The 14,564-nt window shown below is 32.1% G+C and overlaps 2 protein-coding genes across 2 annotated transcripts in view; both read left to right on the forward strand.

The window, feature by feature from the left end:
• The window catches only part of LOC142337199 (neuronal acetylcholine receptor subunit alpha-7-like), a 43,797-nt gene extending 33,218 nt beyond the window's left edge, over positions 1-10,579 (forward strand). Inside the window, exons 4-5 of the mRNA XM_075386332.1 lie at positions 9,661-10,051; positions 10,330-10,579. Of these exons, the coding sequence (XP_075242447.1) occupies positions 9,661-10,051; positions 10,330-10,570 (632 nt within the window). The 3' untranslated portion in view covers positions 10,571-10,579. The remainder of the gene's footprint in view (positions 1-9,660; positions 10,052-10,329) is intronic.
• LOC142336358 (nuclear migration protein nudC-like) overlaps positions 1-14,564 on the forward strand; it is a 472,960-nt gene that overhangs the window by 351,432 nt on the left and 106,964 nt on the right. The window lies entirely within an intron of this gene.

Below are 14,564 nucleotides of genomic sequence, written 5' to 3' on the forward strand. Positions count from 1 at the left end.
ATAATCCAGTAAGAGCATTAGAAATAGCAAGTAAAATAGGAAGTGCAGCTGCAAGTAAAAACCCTAGAGCTGCTCTATCAGCTACACCCGATTTAATTAAATTTGCAACTACTGGTGAAGGTATAAAGGTGGTACAGAAAGGTAGAGGGTTATACTTAGGTACAAAGAAAAGATAGTTTAATTCTACTCCTAATGGTAAATATTAATGCTAATATTATTATTATTACTAAAAACATTATTATAACTAAACACCAATAACTTTAGTTTAAAAAAATACTCAGCTTGTTTTTCTTGTTCCTCTTATAATCCTCATATACCTTAACGAATTCATTATATTCATCATTATCTATTTTATTATCATTCATTGATTTAGTATACAGTTTATTAATTTTGTCGGTAAACTGTTTACTTAAAATATACATTTGTGAATACTTTATAATTTTGTTTCTTATTTTAGTGTTAATTGTTTTTGATAATGAACCACAAACAGTTGCTGTAGCAAAAGCTGTTGGTATAGAATAAGGTAATCCTATATCTGTTAATGCAACTGATGTTGTTTTTGCCGTTGTTGCAATTGATGATAATAGTATTTCTGTTATCTCAGCTACGTTAATATAACTTTTATATCTACTTAACTTCATATTATAGTTATTAGTTTCATTTTCATAATAATTTCTAATATCTTTTATAATGTTAATATTGTTGTTAAATTTATTATTAGCTTGAATCTTTTTCGTTTATCTGCTTCTCAGCCGCTTCGCGGATCAATCATTCTGATACTGATGACAAATCTGGATAAAGTAATCTCTCACTCAGTGCTGTTGGGTTAGTCATATTTTCGGTTATTTTAATTAGTAAAAATTCTTTCTATTTCTTTCATTATATCTTCTTGATAAAAATCATAAAGCATCTCTGGTCTTGATTTTTCTTTGTTGTCTACTAATGTACTTTTCAAAAGCTTAGAAATTATATATTGTACTATTCTCATTTTATTCTTTAAAAGGGCTTCATCTATAAAAGAATTAGTCTGATTATTAACTTCTTTAAATTCTTTTAGCCCAGTAGTAAACATTTTATCTAGTTGTATGTTAGTGATATTCTGATTAAACTTATTATTATCAACCTCGAGTTTCAATTGATTCTGCCCTTTTCTTAGTTCGGTTATATTTCTACTTAAAATATCTAGTTTATTATTAGAAGATAAAAAGTTATTATCACAATAATCTTTATTAACAACATTTTTTCATTTAACGGAGGATGTACATTTGTAATTTTATAAGTATCTTTCATATCAATATTATCATTATCTTCTAGGAATAATTGACGGGCCTTACTTACTTTTAATTTGTTTGTTGATGTTGATGTTGATTGGTGTTTAGCCTGATTGAATCTGTTTCTTGTTTATCTTTGTATTTAATTACAGAAAGATTTGAATCTACCAAGTAGCTGACCGTAGGTCTATCCAGCGTCGCCTGCTTATAAGTGTAACTTCTTCGAAGATCAGGGAACCTGCTTCGCAGATGACCGTAGGTCTATATTTAATGATTCTAAAACTTTATTAATATCTCTCCATTCATATCTTCTATCTCATAAGTTGGTGGTTGTGTTTTTAAAATCTCATTAACTTTAAACAACTCTCTATTCCAATTAGAAGTGTATCCTTTAGAAAAGATATTACGTTTATCTGCATTACTAACATAATCACCAATTTTAAGTTTTGGTGTTGCTTAGGAAGATTTAACATAGTATCTAACTTTATCAGGATTATTAGAAGCACCAACTGGTGTCATATTAATTGTTGAATGAAGCTTTTTGTTATATGTTATGACTGCATCATTTAATATAATTACCCAATTACCATCACCATTGATGAACATTGGTTTATTAATTATGTGTAATAATGTTCTATTAAATCTCTCTATAAACACAGCCTTTAAATCACGATAAGTAGAATATAGTTTTGTTTCATATTCTTTAAGTAAAGATTTGAATGTTAACTCACTACCTCTATCTATCCATAACATTTCTGATTTTCTATGTTCAGAGCCACCTTGTGGACTTTCTGATAGGATTGTTTTAAAACCATTAGTTATAGATAAACCAGATTTATTCTTTAATGGAATAGACCATGCATATTTTGTGAATATATCTATAACAGTTAAAATAAACTTATAAATATTATTGTATTTACTTAGAGATGACTTATCAATTAAATCAGCTGACCATGTTTCATCTCTATATAATGGTATTATTCTTTCTCTTCTAAACCTTGTTATTTGAGGACTGAATACTTCTTTAGCTAATAAATGTTGTTGTTGTTTTTCCATCATTATTCATTTACAATAGTTAAAAACTAAATTATCTAGTTGCTCTTGATTAATAATGTTCATAGATAATAGTTGCTTAGATATATCTAGCATTTCATCATATAATCCATCATGACCTGCTTTTGTTTCCAGTATTAATAATTCTAGTCTTTCTACTAAACTATTGTGCTCAGTCTTAGTAAGACCGCTGGCTTTAACTTCTTCTTCTTCTTTGGTAGATTTAACACAGTATCTAACTTTATCAGGATTATTAGAAGCACCAACTGTTGTCAGATTAGTTGCTGAATGAATGCTATTGTTATATGTTATGACTGCATCATTTAATATTTTTACCCAATTACCTTCACCATTGATGAACATTGGTTTATTAATTATGTGTAATAATCTTCTATTAAATCTCCCTATAAACACAGCTTTTAAATCACTATAAGTAGAATATAGTTTTGTATCATATTCTTTAAGTAAAAATTTAATTGTTTTATTGTAAAACACACTACCTCTATCTACCCATAAATTTTCTGGTTTTCTATGTTCAGAGCCACCTTGTGGACCTTCTGATAGGATTGTTTTAAAACCATTAGTTATAGATAAACCAGATTTATTCTTTAATGGAATAGACCATGCATATTTTGTGAATATATCTATAACAGTTAAAATAAACTTATAAATATTATTGTATTTACTTAGAGATGACTTATCAATTAAATCAGCTGACCATGTTTCATCTCTATATAATGGTATTATTCTTTCTCTTCTAAACCTTGTTATTTGAGGACTGAATACTTCTTTAGCTAATAAATGTTGTTGTTGTTTTTCCATCATTATTCATTTACAATAGTTAAAAACTAAATTATCTAGTTGCTCTTGATTAATAATGTTCATAGATAATAGTTGCTTAGATATATCTAGCATTTCATCATATAATCCATCATGACCTGCTTTTGTTTCCAGTATTAATAATTCTAGTCTTTCTACTAAACTATTGTGCTCAGTCTTAGTAAGACCGCTGGCTTTAACTTCTTCTTCTTCTTTGGTAGATTTAACACAGTATCTAACTTTATCAGGATTATTAGAAGCACCAACTGTTGTCAGATTAGTTGCTGAATGAATGCTATTGTTATATGTTATGACTGCATCATTTAATATTTTTACCCAATTACCTTCACCATTGATGAACATTGGTTTATTAATTATGTGTAATAATCTTCTATTAAATCTCCCTATAAACACAGCTTTTAAATCACTATAAGTAGAATATAGTTTTGTATCATATTCTTTAAGTAAAAATTTAATTGTTTTATTGTAAAACACACTACCTCTATCTACCCATAAATTTTCTGGTTTTCTATGTTCAGAGCCACCTTGTGGACCTTCTGATAGGATTGTTTTAAAACCATTAGTTATAGATAAACCAGATTTATTCTTTAATGGAATAGACCATGCATATTTTGTGAATATATCTATAACAGTTAAAATAAACTTATAAATATTATTGTATTTACTTAGAGATGACTTATCAATTAAATCAGCTGACCATGTTTCATCTCTATATAATGGTATTATTCTTTCTCTTCTAAACCTTGTTATTTGAGGACTGAATACTTCTTTAGCTAATATATGTTGTTGTTGTTTTTCCATCATTAATCATTTACAATAGTTAAAAACAAAATTATCTAGTTGCTCTTGATTAATAATATTCATAGATAATAGTTGCTTTGATATATCTAGCATTTCATCATATAATCCATCATGACCGGCTTTTGTTTCCAGTATTAATAATTCGAGTCTTTCTACTAAACTATTGGGGTCAGTCTTAGTAAGACCGCTGGCTTTAACTTCTTCTTCTTCATTAGTATCATAAACAGTGGATTCACTACTAAAGGAATCTCTTCTCGGTGATGCGATACTAATTGATAATCTTCTTATAAATTTCGATATATTACTTTTAGTATCTCCTCTTTGTTTATAACCGATATCACTCAGAAATTGTTTTATTTTGTTTTCATCACCTTTTATGTCTCTTTCTGTCACATTTTTATTAGTGATAAACATAAGGAAACCTTTAGTGAAATCATAGTTGTTATTTCTTAGTTTTATATCATTCGGTGTTATATGAGTGGGCACATTATTAATTGTATATTCATTTTCATTTGCATCGAATGGGACAAATCGTGATTGAATATTCGTTTGTTTTCTCATATCTGCTAGAAAATCAAGCATCTCGTTACTTAGTTTAAACAACTTGCCCTCTCGACCTGGTAATGTGATAGGCTCTCTGACAGATAACCCACTCTGTTGAACGGGAGGGAACTCTAAAGTTTTAATGCATTTGTGTTGTCTTCTATCCGTAAACCGGTTTCACCGATCTGGGAACCAGCTTCCTGGATCTGCGCAGCAGTTTCACCAATCCGAGAAGCGGTTTCACCGATTGCTTCCATTGTTTGTGTTTGGTGGGCTTGTAGTATTTCACTATTAAAATTTAAAGTTTGAGTTACAGGATCAAAAAACTCTTCTAGTTCACCATAATATTCTTGTTGTTTTAATTTATCTTCTAATCTATTTCTTCTGTTTAGTTTTTGTAGTTTATTTAATTCTATGAGTTTATCTAGCCTAGTCATTTTATAAAAATGATTATCACAGTTCATTATATAATCTAATAGCGGCTTCAATAAACTTTCTATCTTCCTTAATTTTTAATTCTTTAATATTGTTTATTATCACATCTAATGACGGGTCTGCTTGTTAGATATTATTTATTAGATCTCTTTTGAATAGATTTAGATTCTCATCTAAGGGATAACTTTTAAAATTATTTACATAAAATCTTTTATCATCAAATGTGTTTAGACTAATCTTACTTGTTTTTGTTGTTGTCATGTTATCACCAACTTTTTATATTCTACATTCATCTACAGTTCTCTGTGTGTTATACATTAGTGCATTATAATATTCTTCAAGTTTTGCATTGTTACAATTCTAATTCCTTTCTCTTTTGTATTCTTAGGATGGTCTTTGAAACTCTATGTCTTTGGCGACAGGGCTATAAACTCTTCTATAACTTTGCTACCTAATTCAAGTTTGAATTTACCAGGGCTTTATTATTAGTTTTGATTGGACAATCTAGATTGGATAGATCCATGTGTTCATTGTTGACATTACCCTCGCTAAAACTTAATACAAAACTATCAGTATCCATATAGTGGAGTTGTAGATCTTTGGGAGATGGTTGAAGAATATTATAGAATACATCATACATGTGTAATTTACTTAATTCTAATATAGTAACACCTACATATACTGGAGAATCATATTCTATCTTTTTCTTTATATTTTCAGTTTGGCTATAAACTCTTTATCTAGTTATATTCTTAAATGTTGGCTTGCTTATGCTTTTCATTATCTTTTCTTCATCATGTAAGAATTTACTTTGACGGAAGTTATGGGGATTCATGCACATTCTTCCATATAGTGAATTGTTCATTAATTTCCTTACATCCTTTTCTGCTTCAGTTTTAGCTGTTGCTCTTTTATTAGTGTTGTTTTGTATATAATCTCTGCATATATAGTCTTGTTTAAAAATAATTACTCTATGTATTTTTGATACTTTTACACCCATGTTAACATAGAACTTCAACATCCTATAATGAACCATGTATTCTGTTTTGTTGTTTTGGTCTAAGATTAATTTAATTTCTCTGTTTTTGCTTTGCCTCCATCTCTTTCTCGGTATCCCAATTCATTATCATTTATCTTTTTCTTATTAGGCATTAGTGCTAACTGTTCTGTTCTCTCTTTACAACTATTAGTATAATCAATATCACAAACTATATAGTAACCATGATCACTATCATCTGTAGTATTTAATATTGCATCTAAAGTTATAGTAGTAAATTGGAAATCCTTATAAGGTAGTTTTTGCATCATTGCATAAGCATATAGGTTGTTTGCATCGGTGTACCAGATATTACCATTATTTATATATCTATCACCCATTATTCTACATATAACACCTCTCTTTGCCTCAACAAAGTCATCTAACATTTGTTTATCTTGTAATGTATCTAATGTTACACCGCTTGACATTAACCAACCATAAAAACTATAACCTGGTAGACTTACAAAGAGTAGTGGATTCAATCCAAATTCTTTCATGCTTAGTTTAGCATATTCATTCATGCAATAGTCTAATATTTCCACATCATTCTGTAAATACTCTATAGTTAGATCTTTACCTGTTTTATGACTGTTGTCTTTATTAATGCTATATACTTCTTCTTGTGTCGGTAATTTATTCGAGAGGGAGGATTTGAAGTCTTCTATTTTTAGATTACTTATAACTTCTTGATAATCAGCCAAACCAAAGTATTCATATGGATATAATGTTTTAGTTTTACATCCGTATATCTTTGCCATTTGATCTAGAGGCATAGCTAAGAAGTTATAACTATCTAAGAGTTTAAGACAACCAATGCTAAACATCATAGATTTACCAGCAGCTATTGGTATGTTATCTACTTTTCTTTTATCATTATTCTGTTTAAAGAGTTCACTATATAGTAGATTGAAATCATAACCAGAGCCATTGAGGAATATTACAGGAATGAAGTTTTGTTGTTCATACCTCAGATTACATATCTTACATGCTGGTCCCCTATATTTACCAGTTTCATGGCAATGATCTCTTACTTTATTAATACATGTTTTACTGCAGATATGACAAGTGTTATTGGTTTCATAATATAATTTATCTTCTTCATTAAATATCATTTGTTTGTTGCGCTTGAAGTTATTCTCAGTTTCTATTTCTAATAGATCACTAGCAAATCTTTTGATACAATCAAGACGGAAATAGCATTTGAAATTACACTGCCAGATGTAACCCACACTTATTGATATGTGTTCAGCTATTACATACTTACAGCCATTAGTCGCGACTTCATCAATGCAACATTCTCTATCGGCAGTTATAATATTTTTTATATTCTGACGTTTGTGTTTATTTAAAAAAATAATTTTCTTTTTCTTAGCTCAAACAACCTCGGGTTTGAAAGAGTTGTTACATTCATGTTTGTCGTATGTAATTTGTGAATCAAACCAATATGTACATCTATCACAGTAATAGAATTTTGTGATTCATTCTAATTGGTCGATCTAACAAAGTTTATATGTTTTTAATTAGAGCACAGTGTTCTGTAGTACCATCTCCCCAATCCAATATTCAGAAATTTTTTCTATCTTTATCAAAATCAACCACTGGTTTAAACAATTCTAGTTTACACCACCACAAGGTGTGTATACTCAAATATTAATATTATACAATTTCTAAATTCTTATTATATGAGCAAAATCATCTTCATGTTGTTGTCTTGGTTCAATTATTTTATTTACATATTTACTTTCGCGTGTTGCATGGTGCAAGGCAGGAGGTAGCCAAGCAGTAATAGTTAGTTGTAAGCAGTTGTATTTGGAATTGCGTATATTTAATATTGATTAAGAGTTTTTGAGATCGCAAGGTAAATCTATATAACCACCAAGAGATGCTTTAGTTGGTTCAATATTTATCTGAATACTTCTCAATCCGAGAAACTCAAAGTCATAGCCATAACCTTCATATATTTCCTTTTCAAAATCTGGCCATTGTTTGAAATCACCGTAATCATATATTGCATTATTTATAATATAGTCAGTGTTGAAAAATATTTTAGTAGTTTTAACTTCTTCTTTGGTTCTCTTCTTGTACTCACACTCGGCCGTGATCTTATATTTAAAACTCTTAACTTTTCTATACTGGTAACAGTTTTTAATTTTTTCTAAAGAATAATTAGTTGCTTCGTCTATGTCTTCAATGTAATTCCCACCTTTATCCGTAACATAAAATTCTCTCATGTTCTGACTGGAGTTTATATCAAAGTCTTCTGTGTTTTCTAAATACAAGCGATTGTGACTATATGAGTGAGTAGTTAGAGCTATTTTTATTCCTAAATTCTTCATGACATTCTTTACATACATACTTAATTCTGGTTCAGATATTGTCGTCGGGTATAGTTTTAGTTTTAGCTTTAGTTTCAGCTTCAGTTTTAATTTTAATAATATTCTTAGTATTATTAGCAAAGCTACTTCGTAGATCTTTAGGTCTGAGAACGTAATCATCTTCATCTGGATTATAAACCCTCTCCAAGATTTCATCGGTGACGCCGCTTTGCGGATCTTCCACTTCATCCTCATACTCCTTTGTCGCCTTGTTTAAGTTTTCATCAGTTAAATTATGTTTGACAAATTGTTTCCTTGTTTCAAAGGCCAAATCACAAATATAACAAAAGTTTACGTTTTCTACATTAGACATCTTTATTTTTAAAGACAACAAATTCATTTTTGAAAAAATACAAATTAAAAATGTCTACATCAGTAAAATGTGGTGGTTGTAAAGATAAATCATGGAGAAAATGTTGTGATAAATGTTTAGATATTTTTTTTGAATGTTATATCTGTAGGGGTTACTTTAAGAATAGAGATTATATTAATCATATGAATATACATTATAATGATCCTAGTCTATATATAACTTGTATTATGTGTAATGGAAATCAACACATCAGTGGATTTAGATTTAAAAATTTTAAGTGTAGATTATGTATTTACTTACATAGATTTAGATATACACAAACCAAAGATAGATTCGAGGAATATGCTGAAAGATTTAACATAAAAATCTGAAAAAACGAAAAAAGTGCTTATTATTATTTTCCAGAATTAGGCCATTTCTTAATTAAATGTTAGACTTAGAGTGAATATGTAGTAGTGGATAAAACAAGGATACCAGTTATCAGTAAAATTTGGCCCGATTCGACATGCGCGATTAACGTATGGAGAAAGGGCCAAATTTTGCTGGTGGCTGGTATCCCTGTTTTATCCACTACTTCTACCAATTAAATTAGATAAGATTTGAATTTATACATCAATCTTTCAACAACTATGTCGAGAGCGTACAATAAAACATCCAAAATCTGCTGCAGCACAAACATCAGAAATTTGGATTCGAATTTTTTATTTTAGGTACAACGAATCGAAGTTTTCAATCCAGACAAAATTATGCAGGCCAGCTGCATTATTGATTGTTCCCCTAAAAAGCATATTGAAAGCAGACGCTCAGCAAAAATCCGAAATAAACGATCCAAATCGGCTGCTTCTCCCCTACAAAAATTTGTGTTATCTAAATTTAACGTGAGAAAAAATTAAATTTGTATGTAAAAATTGCATATTTTTACATTCAAAAACAATTTGACTAGGGATTTTTTATTTATATGTTTCTATAGCTAATTAACAACGTTTTCAGGCACGAATTGTTCAGAAAAGACTTTAAACGGAACACGTGGTCCGTACAGCACCCTGATTATGTCCCTCACCTTCAAGCGACTCAGCTCATTCTTTGTCAAAAATCTGATCATTCCTCACACTCTCATTCTGTTTCTAAGTACACTAATATTCTTCATCCCGGGCCAGGTGGGTGAAAAGATCACTTTCGGAATTACAGTGACATTGACTATCGTCGTCAACCTGTCAATCGTCAGCGAATTCTTGCCACACTCGTCGACCAGCTACCCAAAATTGTACCAGTTCTATCTTTGTAGCGTTGTGCTATCCGGACTATCGCTGGTCTTGTCAACTATTTCTGTAAACCTGGTTTACCACGATTCCAAAGGAGCCGAGCATAGATCATCTACTAGGTATCTTGTTAAAGCTTTCAACTTCTTTTGCAAGTTCACGCACTTTGCAAACTTTTTTATTGGTTTAAAATAACTTTGAGAGCGTTTCCAGTTTCTAATCAGCTCGGGGACAATTTTTTCTTTTGTTAAATTGATCATCAACTTTATATCTGTTTCGTTTAGGTTTGCCACAAGTTATATAAAATATATTGTACGCAATTTGAGGGTGGTGGATTTCTATCAAAGGTGTTGCCTATACTTGCAAGTGCTGTTTTATTTAAGGAAGTTGAAAATTTCAGATATTCTTCAGACCGAGACGATCAATGTTTAACTGCAACCTCTACTAACAGTGGAATTCACCCAAGTGATCAACCAGAAAATCCATCAACATTGAAGGTGAAAATTGCCGTAGCTAAACTTCGGATAGTCAATTTTTGGAAGTACAAACTAACACAGAGGAAATTGGATATGATCATTGGAGGGGTGTACTTTTTTGTGATACTTTTGTACGCAGTGATATTCTTTTCTTCGCTAAAATGAAACTCTTTATTACACCCCGAGTTGAGAGGTCGACTTCATGAAAAGACTTATAAAGTCGACATGGGGGTAATTTCCCTACCTTAACTACACGGTCGACTTCCTTAGTGATATTCGACCTAAAGTCTTTTCATAAGTCGGCCCACGGTCTTTTCATATCCAATTTTGGTCCACCAATAGTCTGTTCATATCTGATATCGTCGATTTAAACTCTTTTCATAAGTCGACCAATGGTCTTTTCATATCCAGTACGGTCGACCTTAAGTCTGCTCATAGGTCTCTTTTAACAAATGTTCGGTGCATTTTTAGGGGTTCATGGGTACTTTAAACTGAGTGTTGAGTACCCCGTATGTATAAAGATAGCATCAAATGCACTAGAAACATGTCAATGATATGAAATAGAAGGACAATATGTTGGCTCGAAAACAGATTTGGAAAAAAAAATATTTTTTGTCTTTGGCCATAATTTTTTGCAAACTGAAATAAAACAATTAACACCTAAAACTACATTATATGCAAAAACATATTTGTCAAAACTCCAAGTCGACCATTGCCATATCGGTTGACCTAAAGTCGACCATGACCATATCGGTCGACCTAAAGTCGACCATGACCATTATGGTTGACAAAAAGTCGATCATGACCATAAGGGCAGACATAAAACAAAAAACCATTTCATACCCAACATCCGTTGACCACTGTCTTTCTGTGCCCGATATTGGTTGACCACAGTCTTTTCATAATTCGATGTCTCAACTAGGGACTACTCCTATTCTAACGCATTACGGGGCAAAAATCCGTTTCCTGGAGTTGATTTACTCGAGTTTTAATTATTTTCCACGACTGTGCTTAAAGATCTACACTCTTTGTCTATATTTCCCACGCTATCACAGTTTATCATCGCTTCTAACTGCAATACCTAACAAATTTTCATTTTACCAAAAAGGAAAGAAAATCTAATTGGTAAATATTGTCCAAATAGTCACTCGCGATGCCTCTTTGTGGATTAAGAAGACAATTATCAGTTTTGCAACTACTTGGACCAATGATCAAAAGAATTAAATTTGTGAATTGGGTCTCAATTAATAATAGCTAGTTTCGAGCAGTAAGGTTCCAGGCTAACTGCGAGCCGAAAATCATGGAAATGGGTTACGCTTATCCGTGAATGCTTGTGACAAAAATCATCCTTCTCCCGTCACTTGTTTCGACGATTAAGGTAACCATTTTTTTAATCGTGAAATAGCAACTTTGAATTTTGCCACGTAATGCACTTATCTTGCAAATTCTTCCAAACAAAGATGTTTTACGCAAGATAATGCAGGAAACTTGCAAGACTGGTATAATCATGTCACCGTGCAGGAGTCTTGCAAGAATGCTGCAAGAATCTTGGAGCTTGTTCACGATAACTGTCGGAGTCTGATTATTCCATATCCGTCCTACCGCCTCTTAAGCTAAAAAAAGCCTGTAAGTAAGTGCTACCGGTGTGAATAGATGCTAGCTGTAAGAATAATAAAGTTGTATTACTTCAGTTTTTACAATGTTTTCATTTATACATTACAATAACCTTCTGCAATATGAATTAATGTTTCTTCACTGTATTTTTGCTTATGTAGCACTCTGTAATTCTGCATAGGTTTTAGACACAGACGCTCCTGTGAAAACTATCAATTCCATCAAATCCGCGTTAAATCCGTCAATGTAAGAAAAATCTAATTTGACTAGATAATAGCTCAAAAATGGTCTGAACATAACTTGTATGATTTGTGACAGGACGTGAAAACTAGCAATATGTGTTCTAGAGTTGAATTTAATATGTGTTCTAGAGTTGAATATGTGTTCTAGAGTTGAATTGAAAAAAATAACGTCTTTCTTTGTTGGGCAAAGTTTGGGCGCAACTCATTGAAGTCGAGTTGTTTTTGGCACCTTAATACAATTTGAATGCAAAAACAAAGTGTTTAATTGTGTTGTTCCATGCCCTAGTCTCTTACCGTCGGCTATCGTGTAAGAATCTTGCAAGATTTTTGCAAGATTACGCACCGCCTTGCAAGATCTTGCACGATTCTTTCATGATCTTGCAAGATAGCAGTCGGATATGCAAAAATCTTGCAAGGTAAGCGTCGATCATGTAAGACTCTTGCAAGATAAGCGTCGAACTCTTTAAAGTTGCTTGCAAGATAAGCGTCAAAGTCTTGCAAGAAACCTGCAAGACAATTGACTGATTCTTTTAAGGGTCTTGTAGGATAAGTTTTCAACTCTTGAAAACCCCTGCAAGACCCTTGCAAGATAGATGCCCGCAAAACTAGCAGACAGCAATTTCATACGTGCTTTAGACATATATATATATATATATATATATATATATAAATATAATATAAAATGCATTTAAAACTATTGATCAAAGCTGTGCACACTTTGCTAGGGCTGGAACAACGTTAAGGATATATATATATATATATATATATATATATATTTATATATATATATATATGTGTGTGTGTGTGTGTGTGTGTGTGTGTGTGTGTGTGTGTGTGTGTGTGTGTGTGGGTGGGTGTGTGTGTGTGTGTGTATAAAGCACGCATGATATTGCTGTCTGCTGGTTTTGCGGGCACCATATTTGTATGATTACCAGGAGATCATACAAATCATATATGACTCTGTATAATAACAGGGGAAATGAAACCTAAGAACTCATTGTTTGGGTGACTCTGGTGTATTTTTTACTGATTGAGCGTGGTTCACTGCTACTTTTTTTGTATGAAACTTGTATGATTACCAGGAAATCTTTCAAATCATATTTGACCTATAATGATTACCGCGAAAAATGCAACTGAAGAACTGAGCGTTGTAGCTGCTACAGTTGGAGTTGTTTACAACTTCAGTAATTTTTGTATGAAACTTGTATGAATAACCGGGGAAATCATACAGATCATATATGACCTTGTATGATTACCGGTGATCATATATGACCTTGTATGAAATCAAGGAAAATTATATGATGGGCACCCCGGGATAACAGTTGCTCTGTTGATTATGATCATTCAAGGTTTTCCAGACTCACGCTTCCTCGAAATTTCACGTATAACACGGCGCCGTCCATGGTAAGAACCTTCATAGGGATCACCAAATTCTGGGGAGCAGGAACAGTCCTACCTTTTGTACAGAACCAATGCCCCGCACTTTTAAAATTTGCTCTAACAGCTGAAGATAAAACGGCAACGAATCACCTCAAGACCAGACAACACCAGAGAGAAGCGCAGAACGAACAACCAAAAACGAGACAGGACCAACAAATGGGCGCCACAAAATAAAAAAAACAAAAATTAATAATATCCCCCGGGAAGACGCCGGCCTAAAAGTGGGGAGTATCATGTTCACAGCAAAGAGCAGTGAAGGACAAATGATCCAGGGTCAACACAACCCCATACTCAAACTGATACGTGAACACAAGGAGAGACAGTTTTAAGAAGGATTGGAAAACCACAATCGAAAGATTCAAACACTTTAATTGGACCGAACATAAGTAAGAGGGGTATGAAAACACACATCTGCACACCAAAATAAATTGAGGGATCCTGTCAATTTGCAACCAACGCTGATGAAATCGTCAGAAACATATCTCTTCTCAGAAACATCGCCAATTTTTCCGTCCAATCAGAATTACTATCTACTCACAGATAACCAATCAGTACACTTTTTAGACTATTCTTTTAAACAAGAACAAGTTAAAATCAACCAACGTGAAAACGAACACCTGCCTCCTTAGATGCCCAACTAACCAATCACAGCAGTAATTTCATACAGACAACAATTAAACCCAAAGACGACGTCAGAGGTACATGAGTTATAAAAATTGTCGAAAATCAAGTCAGACCCAACCATTGTCACAAACAAAGATCCATACTGAGAAAAGTCTTCCCCCTGAGGAGAAGAAAAGCTGGAGGTACGAAGCCGCATTTGTAATTGGAAATTTGGACTCGTGTCCAGCGACAAACGCCCA

This window comes from Convolutriloba macropyga, chromosome 3 (genome assembly GCF_964194025.1).
Source record: "Convolutriloba macropyga chromosome 3, txConMacr16.3, whole genome shotgun sequence".
Classification (NCBI taxonomy): domain Eukaryota; kingdom Metazoa; phylum Xenacoelomorpha; order Acoela; family Convolutidae; genus Convolutriloba; species Convolutriloba macropyga.